A 17,365-nucleotide genomic window follows, 5' to 3' on the forward strand; every position below is an offset into this window, starting at 1 on the left:
TTTATTCTGCGTGAACTGAAGTTTTTCATAAATTGGGTAAAGAGGCAGAAAGCGTTAGGGAAGAGAGGAGACATTTTATGACTTATCATGCTCATTCGTGTGAGGCCAGCCCAGGGTTTCTCAGTCTCAGCGTGATGGAGGCTTTGCAGGGGTAGGGCTGTATGTATGTATGTGCTGTAGGAGTCACTCTACCCACTGGACGCTAGGAGCACGGCCCACCCCAGGAGTGACAACCAAAAATGTCTGCAGATATTGCCAAATGTTGGGACCCACCGAGGGAGACCAAATTGATAGTCAGATTGATAGATAAGATCTACCAACTAGGACCTGCCCTGAGGTTTCAAGCAGGACGGGGAAGGCAGAGCATCTGGACAGACCCATGTGCCATAGGTACTGGAAACACACCACGTAAAGAGGCCAAAGCTGTATTAGGATATGAGTTTAGACTGTTTCTCGTTAATTACAGATAGATGGATAGATAGATGGATAGACAGGGATAGATAGATAGATAGTGACTGTACTCCATACAATGGTTTCAAATAGAATGAAGGAAAAACATCTCTAAAAACCCGAAACCAATGCCTGGAGCAAACTGGAGTGTTTCCACCTACAAACAGGCCCATCCCTCCTTGCCTTCTCTGCTGAGATCTGATAAGTACACAGTTCACCAACTGTGCTCAAATGCCTGTATTCCTGTGTATCGCCTTTGTTTGAGCCAAGGAGAGTCTCCTTTGTTTGCATAAGGTGACTCAGTTAAGGCCACACACCACCCTCGAGGGTGCTGGCCAGACCTCCCATTCGCCAGACCCAGAAGCATCCTTGGATCTGCAAGCTGGGGGGGAGGGTGCAGCTCTGCAGACTGGGCTGCCCCTCCGTCCTTAATGAGGCTCTTAAATCTCAAGGTAAAAGCAGGGATTCATCTCAGTTGAGAAACAGACAGGAAATTTACTTGCATCTTTGAGAAAAACACAGTTGAAGTGGCTCCTACCTGAATGTTGCTTCACCAAGGAAACCAGAGGAAAGGCATTTTGAAGCCAGTGGCAGGATGGCCACCGGGCCTCTCCAGGGAGGTTCTGGGATCACCTTCCGATTTATGGGTCCTCCAACTACCTGAAACCTCGTTGGAGGAAGTTCAGTGACATAAAATGGAGGTGCTACATGGGATACGCTGCTCGATATAGCCTAACAGAGACTGGGACGTGCTGGAATCCCCAGTCGGCACCAGCAACAGGAATGCCATGGGAAGCTCGGTTCTCAACGTGGACCGAAATACATCTCTGTTGAAAGTGGGACTCACGTCAGGACCAGTGATGGAGGGTGGGCTTTGCCTGAAGTCCACTAATGCATGCTTATAAACATAAAATCTCGAATGCCCCAAGAGTGAGCTGATAAGCCCGGCACCTTGGAAAGTATTCACAGGCAGCTCGTTAAATCCACACTGCTGACTTATTAATTCCTGTTAACTGCCTTACTGGGGCTTCAGATGAGAAGACCTTGTTGGTATGGATTTAGTCCTCAAAGATAATTTGGTCCAGGAAGTCTTGTCAGTGGTAGCATGGACGGACGGACACACACACACACACACACACACACACACACACACACACACACCCCCTTCCGGCTGAAAGTCCACAAACCCCTTCAAAACCACATAAGCTCTCCATTTTGACAGTAAGTACATGTTATTCATCAGCACCCCCTTTCTCATCTGAACACGTTTTATAATCACCAACAGAGAGAAAGCAATCATCAGACGATATACCATCTCTCTTTTCAACGAGTCATTTTTTCTCTAAAAATGATAAAGAAAAAGAAACAGAACATGTTCTTCCATAACCAGTCTTCTCCATCCTCTCTTGCCCCTCGCCAACCGGCACAAAAGAAAATACGAAACGGATTCATTAGAACCGGAGCAGCATTGCAGGGCATGGCCGGATCACTGTTTATGTCTCTAATGCTTGCTGCTGAAACAGGAAGCTCGAAAGATCACTCAACCATTATTTCTCTCGGAGGCACTTTCTGATTGATAAAGACTATCAAAAGACTGTCCCCACCAAAAAGGGCTGCCTCAAGTCTGGGGGGAGACGGGGCGGTGGGGCGGGGGGGACGGACTGGAGAGAATGTCGTCTGGTTTCTGCTCATCAACTCTAAAATATTGTTCATATAAATAACCTCAATTTATAAAAGCTGCCTAACACCATCAGCAATGCCTGGCATTTCATTAAATCAGCAAGAAAACCATGAAGAGATCGACTGCACAGCTGCGTGTTCCAGGCACAAGCAGTTTTCAGGAAAGCTCTCCTCCTCGCCATGACATGACACCAAGCCGGACAGGGACCGCTGGGTGGTGGTTGGGGGGAGGGGTGGGAAGCAACTTGCTTTGAGAAAGCGTCTGTACTCTTTTACGGGCAAATTGAAACAGAACGAGAAAGCTGATCTCTAGAGATGAATTCTACATCAGATCATGGGCACTAGCTTTCACCCTGCCATCGAAAGGCAGTATTTGCTAGGGCTGCCAGAGACTGCGTGTATCAGAGGCTGGGTCTTTTCCCATCCATATTTGCCCGCACCGAAGTCTGCAAACAGATTTCAGTATATATATAGTTTTAGAACGTAGATCAATAGCAACCCAAAAGAGAGGGGAAATGGGAGAGTTGATTTCAACACAACTCTCATCTTTTCCTCGTATTCTCTCCAGGAGACCTGACTGCCAGTTCATTATCTTGAATGTTATCCATGAAACAACACTGGGATTGTCAGATGAATTTTCCTCCCCCTATTATAGGAGTCTGTGATAAAACAGAGAGTGACCTGGATCCTGTGATAATATTGTGAGTCATTGAGACCATTTCTCAGTAGTGACCACTCCACAGAGACACGTCTCTGCTTAGAATACCGGTACACTCTATCTTTTTCTACATGTCCCTTTCCTTCGACCACAGTCTATCACTCATCTGAAAGGCAGCCTCCCCACACCGTTCCCCGAATAACATAAAATACCTTGAGAATGAAAATGCCTCAAGTAACAAACATTACACAAACATGCAGTAACCCCGATTGTGACAGCGTAAATATTATGTCTGGGAAGACATCCACAGCAAGAACATAAGGAAGGAATTTCATTTTATAAAAGAGTTGGGGAGGGTACTTGTTTGAAAGTGGGCAAGATCAAAGTTGCCAGGGAGATCAGCATAAACACAGATTCCCACCAACAAATTAACCCCAGTCCTAACGGATGGGGGAGCACGTGCCCTCTCTGGGCTGGTTGTGGAATTTGAGGTGCAGGTCTGCAGCTGGGGGGCCAGGCGGTCACTAGAGAGGAGGCCGCCCCTTCGATGACAAAACAAGCCCTTCTCCTTTGCAAGGGACCATATGCGTGCACACCTGATGGCCTCTCAAAGGTCTGGACCAGCGGTTTGACTGGGATCTGTTTTCCTAATTATACACACCAGGTCCTGGCTATAATAAAAGCAGGTGTAACCAAAACTGCACAGGGTGCAAGAAGAATGTCTGACTCATTTGTTCATTTATTTCCTCGTTTTCCAGTTATCTACAACGTGCAGCACAGCACTAGGTGGGCCCTCCATAGTCAAGGCAAAGTTCCAGATTCAGAGATTCTGGGCTTGGCGGGCCCGTGGATCCCCAGAAGGTCCATAAACAAGCCTCAGCGGCCCTGAAAACTGAAATTGTACAAGAAACTGTGTGTGCAAGTGCACGTGTGCATTTTTCCCCCCTGGGGAGAAGGCTTCCAAGGATTTTCAAAATTATTCATGATGTTCCCAAAAGATGGAAAATCATAGTCTTTGGAAAATCAGAAGGAAATTTGCAGTGGATTCTCTTCCCCCATTTACGATGTGGTAGATAATACGGTCTGGTAGATTTCCTCTTTGGTTCTAAAATGAATTACCTAAGGCCATAATCCCTGATTGATCGATTCCTTTCCAACTGATTAAGGAGCACTCACAGATTTCATTGCTAAAGTTTCTTCAACGTCTCTCGGCTGCAGCAGTGATACACTTTCTTGTAACTGAAAATATCCGTAGCACCTGCCCCAATGACAGATGTAAGCTGACGTCAGCTGCTGCTAATATACGTCACCAAAGAGAGTTCCCCTTGACCCTGAACTTTGATTTTCTGGAGGTAAGGGATAGTCCCAGGACGTGTGTTTAAGTGTGAACTGTTCTGAACAAGAACCAGTGTGCTCAGTGTCAGTTCCCCTCTTCTGGGAGCTGCTATCTCTTCTTCCATTGTAAAGGAATGGTTGATCTATATGGAGATACTGAATCAAAGGGAGAGAATTCCCAGGGTGAGATATCCCTGAAGGAGAGATTTAAATTGTCAGGGCCAGAAAGGAGGGAAGGAAAGAAAAGGAAGGAGGAAGGCTCAGACTGCTGAAGCCTTCACCAATACTTTTTAGGGGCCGGTGTTGTCAGCAAGGCCGTAAAAGCCGGATGGGCAGGTTTTCCCAGTTGCAGGCTGAACCCGAGGTTAGGAGCTGTGGTCCTGGACATCAGCCAGCGCCCAGACAGATCGGTTCTGTCGAACAGAGAAAAACCCTTCCATGTTCAACCTCTGGCAATTTCTACGAGGTTTTACAACCCCCAGGGACTGTCAGCTGAGAAAAGAAAAGGGAGTTTCTTTTTCTACCCTTTATTTGGAACTGAGCCCCAGACCCCTTTGAGAAGCCATCAGACCAGTGGCTTTTGACGGAATGGGAAATTGGCACTGAAATGTTCAGCAAGCCAACAGCCAGGACCTTCTCGGCCCCTGTGTGGTGTGTTGATGCCAATGTCGTATTTTCAGACACATTTTCAAAACCAGAAAACGAAATAGTGGATAGTCTTTAGATCAAAAATGAAATTTTGGACGGTCTTAAGATCACTTAATAAAACATTATGAAACTTTCAAAGGACAAGATTCAGTGAGGCAGATTAAGACTAATTGTTAAAATGAGTGAGAGTCATCTGCTGTCTTCATAATGGGAAGCAAATTGCAAAAAAAAAAAAACAACAAACCTGGCAGGCTTTGATGTTGACACTTAGACTTGAAAGAGTAAAATCAAGTTGTATTCTCCGACTATGGCGAGAAATTATGAGACAGAGTCAAACTGGGCCTTTTGATGGCTCATTCTGTCTTGCAGTCCCAACCAAAAGAAAGAAATCCCTCAAGACTGACAACATACACAGTAACTGCAATTGGGCAAAACATTCATTTCGGGGGTTCCTGTACTTTGGATTGCTTATTATCATGCGTGGGAAGCAGAGACTGGGCAAAACAGACATTGTCCATATATGGAGCGTTTCAATGAATTTTCTCGTTCCAGGTTATCAGAAGACAGCCCAGCCTTGGGTGCAGTTATTTCACTCTGCAAACTCAAGGGCATCCTGGCATGAATCAGGCAGCCAAATGCAAACACTCCACACCTTGGGGAAACAGTTCCCTGTTACCCAAGTAAACACGAGCTTCTCTTAGTCACCCACTTGAAACAGACATGGCCAGTGACGGACGAGAAATGCCAGAAAAGAAAGCATGCTGCTTTCAAAATTTCATTCTTTATCATCACCAACCCCCTGGGCCTTGCCAAAAAGCCACCACTGCACTTCTTATGGGAAAATGGCATGGGCCATTAAAGAGTTTCCAAAACTTTCATAACCAAAACCTGACCCGTAGACCCACATAGATGCATAGGATGATATTACTTCCTCTGGAAATGCAACTAAACGATACCCAGCTGGGGCTTCCTAAGAACAGAAATCCACAGGAATTGACCTGAGATGGTTACGAGGCTGGAAGGCATGGACCCCGCGGTCGGACCTTTGTTTTTTATTGGCTTCTCACACATTCTGCCAGCTACTCATCTGAAGCCCTCAATACGTTTTCTAAACACACATCTCTGAATCATAATGGGAATTCCATTTACTGAAAGGTGGGGACTTTTAATATAACACGTGAACCCATAGAATGACTTGTGCCTTTATACCTTATAGCACCATTCATGCTTTCAATAGTGGATGTAATTTTCTTGGTATTACCCTATTATTAACGTAGTGCTATGAACAAATATTTTCAATCACGTTATAATTTTTTTACGATTTTCTCTACCTTTGATTCTATTTTGAAAGTTCCCCAGACAGCTGGGATAGCACAAAAACAATAGCCAAAAACAGCAGCATGCCTTTTACCCTCATTCCTCTTTGACTAATCAAATTCCCCCAAAACACAGATTTTCTTATATTTTTAAATGCCTTTATAAAGAGTAATGATTACTCTTATGTTTAAATGTCCATTGGTTGTACTTTTACTTTTTTTCAATACAAGAGTCATCTATTGCTATTTAGGTTACCACGTCTTTTTTATCATACTCAAAATAACTTTTATTCGTAAGCTTATTCAATACTATATTACAGAAATGAGATTTTCAAAACAGACTATCGTACCTCCTTCAATTAAACTAATACTACTTATTGCTATTTGTGAAATAGGACTAAGGTTCTTACAATACAAAGAAAACACAATATTTGAAAATAACTGGAAACCGGAGGAGATTGCACTATGCCAAGGTTCCTCTTTCTGCTCTAATACTTTGATAATGGACACGGAAAAAGAAAACTACACATAGAACTGCACTGATGCAATCATTCCTCTGGAGAATCCAGTCTTTAATATTATTAGTACCTAAAATACTAATAAGGCATCCAAATTACATATAGGAAGGTCACATTGCCATCAAATTCACCAAGCCAGAATGTTACTATTTCTTCATATTTTACCATAAAAAATGCTTCCTTGAAACACGTTTCAATAATCATCCACTATACAGCCCTTAAAATGATAAGAAGTGATCATCTGAAACTCTGTCACTTGTCAAAGATAACACATGGACCCTAAGTTAAAGGTTTCCAGTAAAGAGATATCTGAAAATTATCAAAGAGAGAGAACCCCAGTTGTGTAATCTTAGTCTCCATGATGGTAAGGTTTATATTTTTACATTTTAGAAAAGATCTCAGAGGTTTCCTTGAAATTCACAATTCATGTTTTGCCTGCCCCAGATCAGTCTGAAACCGATTCAGTAACAGAAAGCAATAACGTAAAGCCAGATTCTGTTAAAAACATTAAATTTTAAATAAAAAGCTGATGTAGCAATAGTAAAGGGAAGAAATGACTGTGTTTCTAGGGAATCCCACCACAGAACCTTCTAGATGTTTTGAAATCTGGGTTTGTTGCTATGTAAATACTGGGTATTTCAAGTTCAGTTCTGACAGATACACACCTCTTCCACTCCGACCGACAAACCTGAGGTCATTGAATCTCGCAACTTGGTTTTTCATGGCCGCTGTTGCGTTTCTCAGTTCGGCTGAGTAGTTTTCATCGTTGCCTGCCATCACGGTGACCAGAGTGCCGTCGGGAACGTCCCCCAGTGCCACCACCTAAACGCCAGACAGCGGGCATGTTAGAAACTTTGATGCCATTTGCATAATTATTCTGAAATTGAATGTATATTAAGTGATGCTGTTTAGTTTGCAAAGGAATAACAGTCATAAATTAAGCAAAACAACAGAAAAGTTCTTAATGGGAAGATTTACTTTAAATTCCACTATGCAAAATTATAAATGTTTAAATAGTAAAACATTCACCTAATGAAGCCACATAAGGTCACAGAGCAGGGTTGGAAGAACACTCACTATAGCAAGGACTTTGAAAAGCTAAGCCTTCTCACGGATACAATCATCTCTTCATTCTTCATATTTGAGAAACAGAAGGTCTTGTTTTTCGTAAGTTTATAACCTAACCCATCTTTCATTTGCCTAGACCTCCACCGACAGGCCAAATAGGGCTGATTTTGCCTTTTAGGTGTTTAAACTTACTTCTGCTAAAATTAAATCTGATTGCTACCACTGAATTGCTGGCGATTCTTGAATGACTTAAACTCTCCCTTCGCAATGAGTTCGTCCTTGTTGCCCCTACTGGCTTCTACCACCTTGATTTTCACTAGCAGTGAATTCTGGTATGCAAGAGAAAAACATCAGAAACATGCCCTTGGCTGAATACTCACTACAAAATCAACAGATTCACTTTGTTGTAAAGCAGAAACCAACACACCATTGTAAAGCAATTATACTCCAATAAAGATGTTAAAAAAAAAAAATCAACAGACCTCAGAGAAGAGGGGTGCTCACTTTGATGTGCTCCTCTGAATTCAGGAGCGGAACTATGTCTCCTTTTTATATCTGTGAGTCCCAGAGATGTGTTAACTTGGGACCTTATAGATGACTGAGGTTTGCTCCAAACCCAGTTGATCTTGAAGAAGAATTCCTTCAATGTAACTGAATGGGAATGGATTTCCATCAAAACTACTAAAGTAAACCAGTAAATACATATTTTTTGACACTTAAGTAAAAAAAAAAAAAAAAAAAAAAAAACCAATTTCAAGGTAAAATGCTTTAAAGAGCATGGCCTGAAGATGCTTCATGCAGTAGTGTCCATTTCTTGATCATCATTTGACCCTTCTAGAAACTATTTCCTTGATCAAAACATTTATTCTGAGCTGTATTTCCACTGTTTCTGTTTTTTAAGGTAGTTGTAGAAGTTCAAATCAAGATGCCCCAAGTTCTGTTTATTCGTATCACTTGCGATACCCCTTATGGTACTTTCTCAGTCACTAGTGAAGCGTGCGCTCATCACTCCAATTAGATAATCGTTTGGGGGGGGTTAGTTTTGAGCTGTGATAATAAAGCACCCTACAGTGACGAGTCCCCCTTCTGTGTTCCACCTCCCCATTTTTACCTAATATTTGCTACATCATGTGGGGGGCTGACACCTGCATTTCAGGCCTCTTTTTCTGTCTGTAAATAAGGCTGCCATAGGCTCCCTTTTGTATGATACAAAAGCCATGTTTCTCGAAATTCCCATCTTTATTGCCTGCTTAATCATCTCCCTTTCTCTGTGGCATCCAGATGACCCTCTATTGTGTTTATTCCGAGGACGCTTTGGCTCTTGGATTCTAAGGAGGACGATGGCGAAAATGAACCAACTCACTATGAGGGGTGGATGTACTTCCAACCCCAGGACTAACCCCAGGAGAATCAATTCTCACAGCAATAGGTAGGCATGTTCTTCATCTCTTTTATCCAACATGCACTCTTATCTTTCTTTCCATCCACATGGACGTGTTTTCTATAAAGGAAATTTTAAAACACAGCTATTTCTTCCTCAAGCACCCTTGATTAGGTACTTAGAGTCCATTATAAGCATGTTTGTTGCTGTTTAATTAAGAGCAGTAATAGGACAATTCCCTTTTGTTTCAAAAACATTATTGAAATAAATCTCCTTGATCAGTTATTTAGTTATTGTTACCGTTTTCTCTATCCCCATAAAATATACTTACTTTATTCTGCTTTCCTCAGTCTCTTACAAATCCCCCCTCCTTTTTTCCCCCACTGTTTTCACTTCCCTCTGTAAAATTAGCTCACAATGTTGAAATGTCCTCCTTGAAAACATATTTTACTTCCTTATCCCCATCTCCCTGTGATGACCTGGCATCTCTATTTTAATTCCACACTCAGTAAGTAGACGGGGGCCGCACCAGCTGCGTGGTTTTCCAACTGAATAAGTCACTGTTGGTTAAATAGGTTAAAATAAATAAATCCTGTTTTATAACTACCAAATGTTTTCTAAATCACCTTCATCCTACTGGCCCCTCACACAGTGCTCCATGCCTGGGCCTCACTCAGCTTTCCAAAACTATCCTCACCAGTAATATGGCCAATTCATGAGGCCAACACCAAATAGAAACAAATAGAGAGTAAAATAATCATGGTGGCTGAACCAGAAAATGCTGTTGATGTTGGAATTTAAGACTAAACAAATCAGGAGTTTAACTCCTTCTTTTCCCTTTTTTTTTAAACTGTAGCAGGAGTCAAAGATACTTCGAGGCTCAAAGATCATTTACTTGGCCTTTTATTGATTTTTCATGGTGGGGGGAAGGGAAATAATATTAAATCCAGGGATATTACATTAATAAAGTATATCATCTAATTATCAGCAAGCATTCTTAGACTAGGAAAAATGAATTTAAATTTAAAACTAACATGTTTATTAATTTGATACAGATTTGATCATTGATAGGCAATATACAGAGATTTTTGAAAAAGAATCTAACTTCAAACAGAGAAAAAGCAGCAACTGGAACGAAAAGCTATAAACAATAGGTAAGGAAGCACAAACATTTACATTTTAACACAGACCAAACAGACAAGAAGGGACTTGCTGGCCAAAGGATATCTCTTTTTTTTTTTTTTTTTTTAACTTCTCTGTTTTTAAAGTATCAGGAAGTTGGGCAAAATATCAAGCCTCCTCTATGTTACAGAACCTTCCTACATTGCTCTTGGTCGGCCTGTTCACAGTTCAAACTGGCATTTTAAACCAACTCTAATTAGGTTGAAATTACAGTCACAATTCATTTATTTCAAATCCCTTAATTTTCCAGTGTTATAAAGAAAGCTGTGGGGTGGAACTTAACATTCAGCTGAGATGATATTTAATGCACAGCTAAGGGACCCCGAGCTTGCCGAGACAAACGTTACTTATGTCTCTCCTATGAAAAGAATATTACTATCAGTGCCCAAGGCCTCTCTGAACTTGCTGAAGGCGTGTTTATGTCTTTGGACTCTGGTGTACCAGGGCCTAAATAAACATTAATATTATAGTCTTACAAAATATATCCTAAGTCATCCAAACAGCTTTTTTGGCTGCTTCTGTAAATAACGGGTAACAGTAGCAAATTTAAGATTTTCTCCAGTGGTAAAATAATGGATCTCTCCTAGGCTGAAAAATAAAGGGGTTTCGTGGGAGAAGGTGGGGGCACTTTGGGGTCCAGGATAAGCAATTAGGACGACTGTAATCTACTTTAAGGAAAATTCATAACTTGAAATCTCCCTTTAGTTTCAAGGGTCAAAGCTGAGGATTTACACATATTCAGAGGACTCCTAAAGAACTACCTCAATGCTCTTTTCATCAATATCATCACACTTTATCACTGTTTTTCACTGTCTCCTCCTTAATACAGGGAATGTAATACTTCTTTACTGATTAACTTCTTAAAGAGATTGTCTGAGGTTTATATAAGATCCAAATTTTAAAGTAATAATTTCTATAGAAACCGCTTGGGAGGTAGGTGGTGGAAGATATGAGTACAGACTGGATTCAGGGACACACAGTGAATGAAGCCGGATACAGTCACTGTTTTCAAGTTTAGCTTGCTTTATCCCTAATCTTTGCTCCTGTGGCCTCCCTGGAAATTTTGCCAGCTCCTTCCGTTATGCAAAGAGCAGGTCTCCTTCCGAAAGGGGCCCCTCTTTCTGGGGACTGGAGTGGTGACAGGTTATTCATGCAGTGGTCTGATTCCTCTGCTGTCCTTTCCTTTGCCCCAAATGTTCTCAAGACCCACTTGAACTTTTCTCAAAAGATCTATACCTTGATCTTTAACCTAGAAACGATCACTCAGTAAAACAGAATTTTTTTTAAAGTGAATGGCAAAAGTCGTTTTAAAACGGAAACTTCTATGGCTATTAAGATTTCCGCTAAAAGGAATTCCCTGATGGCTCATGAAAACAATGTATATGATTTTTTTTTTTTCATTCTTTTAGAAGAAAATAAATACTTTCATGTGGTGGCTTGAGAAACGACATCGCTTTAACTCCTGAAGATTCTCGCTTAATCACTTAGTGCTTGGGGCGTGGGTTCCCTAGTAGAGGAGGAGAGCTACAGAGGAGACTGGATTTACCCCAAAGGAAGCCACAGATCCCTGAGAACCCACTCCCTTGGCGTGTCCAGAGCACCTGGTCTTAAAGGGCCCTTTGGTTGATTATCAGCTTGTGTCCTCCCCTCTGTACTTATCTGAAAGTGACCCCAGGGCCCATCCCTGTCAGGTGCTCTGGAACTGAGGGAGAGCTGAGGAGGTCTGCCTGCTGAGTCTGTTTATGTAAAGGGATTAGAGTGATTTCAAATTGAAATGGGCTCCTAACCCAAACCTACAGAGCTGGAGGAAGGGCCAGGAAAGAGTCCAGTGGCCGCTCAAACTTCTCATTTCCATCCCCCTCCAAACCTCCTGCTTTCAGAAAACGGTGGCAATTCTAGAGACACAGCCAACTGCACTTTTTGTTGTTGTTTGTTTTAGAAATCATAATCTAAGTTTGGAAGGTATGTAAAGCTTAAAAATAAAGAACTCTGACAGTACTTTTTAAAAAAAGTGAACAGTATTCATTGTAACTAACTCAAGATCCAGCGCAGGCTTGGAACCATAAAAAGCTTACATTAAATTAATCTCCCCTTAAGGGAACAATTACTTAACCAGATTTTTTTTTTAAGAAAAAAAGAGTAGCTGATCTTTACAACTTTTTTTTTTTCTTCCCCACCTGCTTTTCTTAGTCCCTTCAATGAACCGGAAATGACTGCACTGATTGTATTTAAAAGGCTGCCCCTTCTTCAACTCACCCAAGACAGAAGGACTGAATCCCCACTGCCGAAATGAAATGGCTACTGTTTGCTGCCTGGGTGGCGGTGGTTGTCTAAAAACGCCCGGGGTTGTTTATGTATCCCCTTTGAAGGCCAAGGTTTTTAAAGGGAGCTCAAAGCTACGGCAAGATCAGGGGTGAAAAGTGAACGGGGACCTCTCAAGCTGCTCGGCTGAAGTTACTCGGTCCGCACCGCCCCCTCCTCAAACAGCAAAGCGGGCGGATTAGACGCCCGTCTCACGCCAGACAGACAGCCTTGCCTCCTTCTGCTGCCCCGGGCTCAAGCTAGGTGAGCCGGCGGTAACGTTCAGGAGGGTACCAGGCAAAAAAGAGCATTCGCTACTTGCGGCTTCTGGCAGGAGCAGCCTAGAAGCTCGAAAAAACTCTTCAGAAAACTTTTGCAAACTGAACTACTCCCGCCATGGACTTTGAACCTGCTAATTCCTACAGGGCTGTTAAAGAGGGGGTGGAAGTGGGAAAGCCTTGACAGTTTTCCTTGTCAGTTTATTTACATTGACCCGAAGGTATAAAAGTAACTCTATTTTATTTCCTGACGTCTCCCTCAGAATGGTTTGGGTGTCAAGCCAGAGGTGGGGAGAGAAGCACGGAAGCCGACAGACAGGCTTGTCCCTGCTGGGTTATAACTTTTCCTACTTTGGATCAAAGCTAAGGACCCCTGCCGGGGAGAGGTCCAGCCGGCCCTCAGTGGACGTCTTTGGGGGCATCCTGATTTTTTTCGGCCAACCTTGGAGGCCGCCGCGGCCGGCTAAGGAGGGCCCCCCGAGGGTCGCCACGGCAACGCAGCATCCCCAGTCTCCCGAGCGCAGGGGGATGGACCACAGGCCTCAGCGCCGGCCCCTTTCTAGACCCGGCCCCGCCTGCCTGGCCGCTGTCCTCCTCAATCTCCCCGGCCTCGACCGGCCTCTGCCTGTCCTCCCTCCACCCGCTCCGGGCCGAGTACCTTGAAAGCGATGGGCAGGGTCTTGTTGCAGCGCCAGTGCGTGGGCAGCACCGAGCACAGGAAGTTGGGGCTGTCGGTGCGCACCAGCTCGCCCGGGTGGTCGGCCAGCACCTCCACCATGCTGCGGTCGCCGCTCCTCAGCTTGCCGGCCAGGGCGGCGCCGGCGTCCGGGGCGCCCAGCGGCAGCGCCTCGCTCATCTTGCCCGGGCTCAGCGCGGTGGAAGGCGGCGTGAAGCGGCGGCTCGTGCTGGCATCTACGGGGATACGCATCACAACAAGCCGATTGAGTTAGGACCCTGCAAACAGCTCCTACCAGACGGCGACAGGGGCGCGGATCTTCAGCAAGCAGCTCCCGGGAGACCAACATACAAGTTCAAGGAGCTTTATTGCTGTGGGGTGGCTGGGGAAGGGGGCAGACTAAGTTACTAACAGTCCAGGAGGGGGAAAAATTCTAGTTTTGCCGATCGGCCTCAGACCCACGCAGGACGCTTAGCAACCGACCGCTCAGTGCTTTAAAAAGTGGGAGACCAGAATCCAAAGTCAAGTGCCAAGGGAGACTATCGTCTTCTGAGTCTTGCTTTGAGAGTTTTAAGTTCAGTCTGGCTGTTACCAAAGTTCCCAGAGGCAAAATTCCCATTCACTTCCTAAAATATTTATGCGGAGAGCAAAAGGACCAGCAAATACATAATTTGGAAGTTCCAGTAGTTAATTGCCTGTCAGATTTTTCCCAGGTGAGTTTTGACTAAAGTCCAACACAACAGAAAATACACGAGGAGTGTCTTCCAAATACGGCGCCACTTTTTATCATGCAAAACTGGCTTCGGTCCTCAAAAGCAAGAGCTGAGACTTCCAAAGGTCCTGCTTCTAATGTATGTGCACACATATATATATAAATATATACATATGCTCTACTTCATAACATATTTACAATACAATCTGTAGAGAATTTAAACACAACAGAAATCCATTAATGTTCGCTGCAGGTTTTTTTTTTTTTTTTCTTTTTAAGTAGCCTTGAAACTCAGCTTCAGTAGTTGGAGAAGGGCTGGGCGAGAAGTACTTGTCATGTTATCAATAAATTCTGGCAAAATGCTCAGTTCAGAAAATTCAGTTTTTCAAAGAAAAGCTAATCTTAAAAAAAAAAAAAGTCCAAGTCAATGACACCTAGAGTTCAGCTCTCCACATCTGAGAACTCGGGTTTGGGGATGTTGGTTAAGTTTGCGGCTGGTCCTGCGGTTTGGTGGGAGGTGAACAGCAGCCGGGTCACACGCACGCAGGCACGCACTCTTCGGAAGCCAGCCGCTGTCTGCATCGACTGCGGTGACTCAGCCCCGACTTGGGCAGTAGCGAGACGATCTTCCTCCAACGTCGCCCCAGCGTCGGCCGGTTAACTACTCAGATGCGCCAATATCCACGATCACAGAGTAACCGCAGCAGGTGGAGCGGCCCGTGTGAGGAGGCTCCGCAGCGCAGATCGAAACAGACGGGGCGGCTCGAGTTACACAAGCACGCACACCCTGCCACGCTCACGCAACTTCACCACTCGCCTCGAAGCACAGCGCACTTTCTCCAGCAGTTGTCAAAGGAAACAACCGGGGAAAAGTTCACACCCAGGAAAGAAGTTAAACCATCCAGCCAAGAAACCAGTTCATTCAAAAGTAAGAAAGAAAAAAAAAAAAAAATCGAAGCTCCGACGCGGGTCAAGGAGAAACAGCAAAGACTGACTTTCTTCAGGTGTCCCCAGGAGCCCCGGGAAGAGGTGTCTGCCGGCGCAGGGCCGGGCAGCGTGGTGCCCTGGCTGGGTCAGGCCTCGGGGCGCTCGTCCTGCCTGCGCCCGCTGGCTCTATGAATGAGAGTGCCTGGAAATGAACGTGCTTTTACTGTAAGCCCGGCCCGAGGAATTCCATTCCCTCAGCTCGTTTGCATAGGGGCGGCCGCTGGCCAATCACAGGCCTTTCCGGTATCAGCTAGGGCGCGGCTCGCGGCCGCGGGCTCCTGGAATTGGCCCGCGCGCCCCCGCTGCCGCCGCGCGCTACTGTACGCAGCCGGGGTGGAGAGTCCACCGCCGCCGCTGCCACCCGGCGCTCCCCGCGCATCCGCATCCACGCACATACACGAACACACGCACACGCTCCCACGCTCGCCCCAGGCCCCGCCCCGGGCGGACGGCGGCCCTGCGGCTTTGCACACACGCGGGGTTGTGTGGCCGCCTGCTTTGGGGCTGCAGTGAACGGCCTCGCCAGGGGCGGCCGCGGTGCAGGGATCGAGGAGATGGAGAAGAGGAGGCCTGCCGGCCAGGGGAGGACTCGGGCAGCTTGCTGAGCCCCGAGAGGCCCGGGACCTGAGACCTGCCGGAGGGAGGCGCCCCGCGAGCCATGGAGATGAATCGGCCGCCGCGAGGCTCCGGAGAGCGGGGCCGGATCGGCCGGGCGACATCAGGCCTTGAGCGGCCGCGCCTCTGCTTTCCCGGCGTGGATGGGATTCGGCCGCGAGGGGGCCGAGGGCCCGGCCGGGGAGCCGTTCAGCGCGCCCACACGGCCCTGTTGGCAGCTGCGGCGAAGTGGCGCTGATTCACTTAATGAGGCCAGACGGTTGTCGGTCTCCACAACATGGTTGCTGTGTTTTTAGTTTTCTCTCTTGGTTTGTTTTAATTGGTGTTTTTTCACCGCGGCTGGGCTGCGGATTAATTACGCAGCGCGCCTTAGGTTGATTGAGTTTAGCAGCGAGCAAAGGAGTTTCGTAGTTAGAAAAGACCCCAAAGAACAAGCGACTGGAAAGAAAGTTGAAAGCATCCGCTCGGCTCGCTCCCCATCCTCGGAGCGTCGGCGTCCTCGCTAGGCCCAGGTCGCCCGCGCCCCACACCCACCTCCGGCTCCCCGGAAACGGCCGCGGCTGCGCTCCCTGCCCGCGCGCGCGAGCCGCCGCGGGTGTTAAACCCACCCCGGCTTTGCGCGCTGGCGGGAACTTCCTCCACTCCAGTCCCCGCGGCGCCGCGGGCATTTTCGCGGAGCTTAGAGGGGCCACGCCCCCGCCCGGCCGCGGGGCTCCCCCCCTCCGCGCGGAGCCCACCCGCTCCCTCCCTCGGGGGAAGGCGCTCACTCACTCCCCCCCGTCGACTCCCCGGGTGGGGGTCTCTGGCCCTCCCCCCGTGGGTTCCCTCCCTGCTGCCGGTCCGGACTCTCCTCGGGCTCTGGCGCTGTGGCCTGCCGGAGGCAGGGGCCGTGGCGGGCTAACCGCGGAGGCCTTTCCGGGCGCCCAGGCATTTTCCCTCACCCCAGGCCCAAAGAGGCCGGGAGGTGCTGCGGGCCGCGGGCTCGGGGCGGACGCCAGGGGGCAGCAGCCGCCCTCGCTCGCCGCCCCGGGCGCCCAGTGGCCGTGCAGCGCGCCGGGGAACGCCCCCGACGGCGCGGGGCTCTGCCGGCCTTCTCGCGGCCTTTGGGTCTCCTGTACGAACTTCAGTTGGGGAAGAAACGACAGGAAATGACCGTCCAAGCCAGCCTGCGCGGCATTCCGCTCCGCGCCGCCCCCCCCCCCCCAGCTGCCGGTCAGGGAATCCTCGGGCAGGGGTCCCGGCTGTACCGGCCGGCGCGCGTCAGGGCCTTTTCTCGAAACCCCTTTGCCCGGACCCCGCCGTCGGCCGGTCCTAGGCCGTCGGTGCCGCAGGCGTCCCGGGCGCCGTCCATCCTGCCCGGCTTCTCCCCACGTGGGCCGGTCCCCTCGCGTCCTTCTCTCCGGAAAACCCGGGACGTTCGGGAGCTCCCAGGACCCAGCTGCATTTTGTTTTCATGGGTCTGGGGTCTCAGAAAACGCCTTTGTATTTTACTTTAAAAGTAATTTTGAAGAAGCCGCATTTCAGGTGTAAAGACCCCAAACGTCCTCTCTCCACCTGGGC

At 46.9% G+C, this 17,365-nt stretch overlaps 1 protein-coding gene across 8 annotated transcripts in view; it reads right to left on the reverse strand.

The window, feature by feature from the left end:
• The window catches only part of RUNX1 (RUNX family transcription factor 1), a 93,356-nt gene extending 78,012 nt beyond the window's left edge, over positions 1-15,344 (reverse strand). For 7 of the 8 annotated variants that reach the window (XR_010840849.1, XR_010840850.1, XM_067035060.1 and 4 more), the window contains exons 1-2: positions 13,474-15,338; positions 7,271-7,427 (exon numbers count right to left, since the gene is read on the reverse strand). Coding sequence is in view for 6 of the 8 variants with exons in the window: in XM_067035060.1 (XP_066891161.1) it covers positions 7,271-7,427; positions 13,474-13,743 (427 nt within the window). In the remaining 2 variants the exon portion in view is untranslated. Of the gene's footprint in view, positions 1-7,270; positions 7,428-13,473 lie in introns of all 8 variants that reach the window. The other variant, XM_059065716.2, reaches the window with a different exon arrangement.
• Positions 15,345-17,365: the final 2,021 nt, after the last annotated feature.

Source organism: Kogia breviceps, chromosome 5, assembly GCF_026419965.1.
Source record: "Kogia breviceps isolate mKogBre1 chromosome 5, mKogBre1 haplotype 1, whole genome shotgun sequence".
NCBI lineage: Eukaryota > Metazoa > Chordata > Mammalia > Artiodactyla > Physeteridae > Kogia > Kogia breviceps.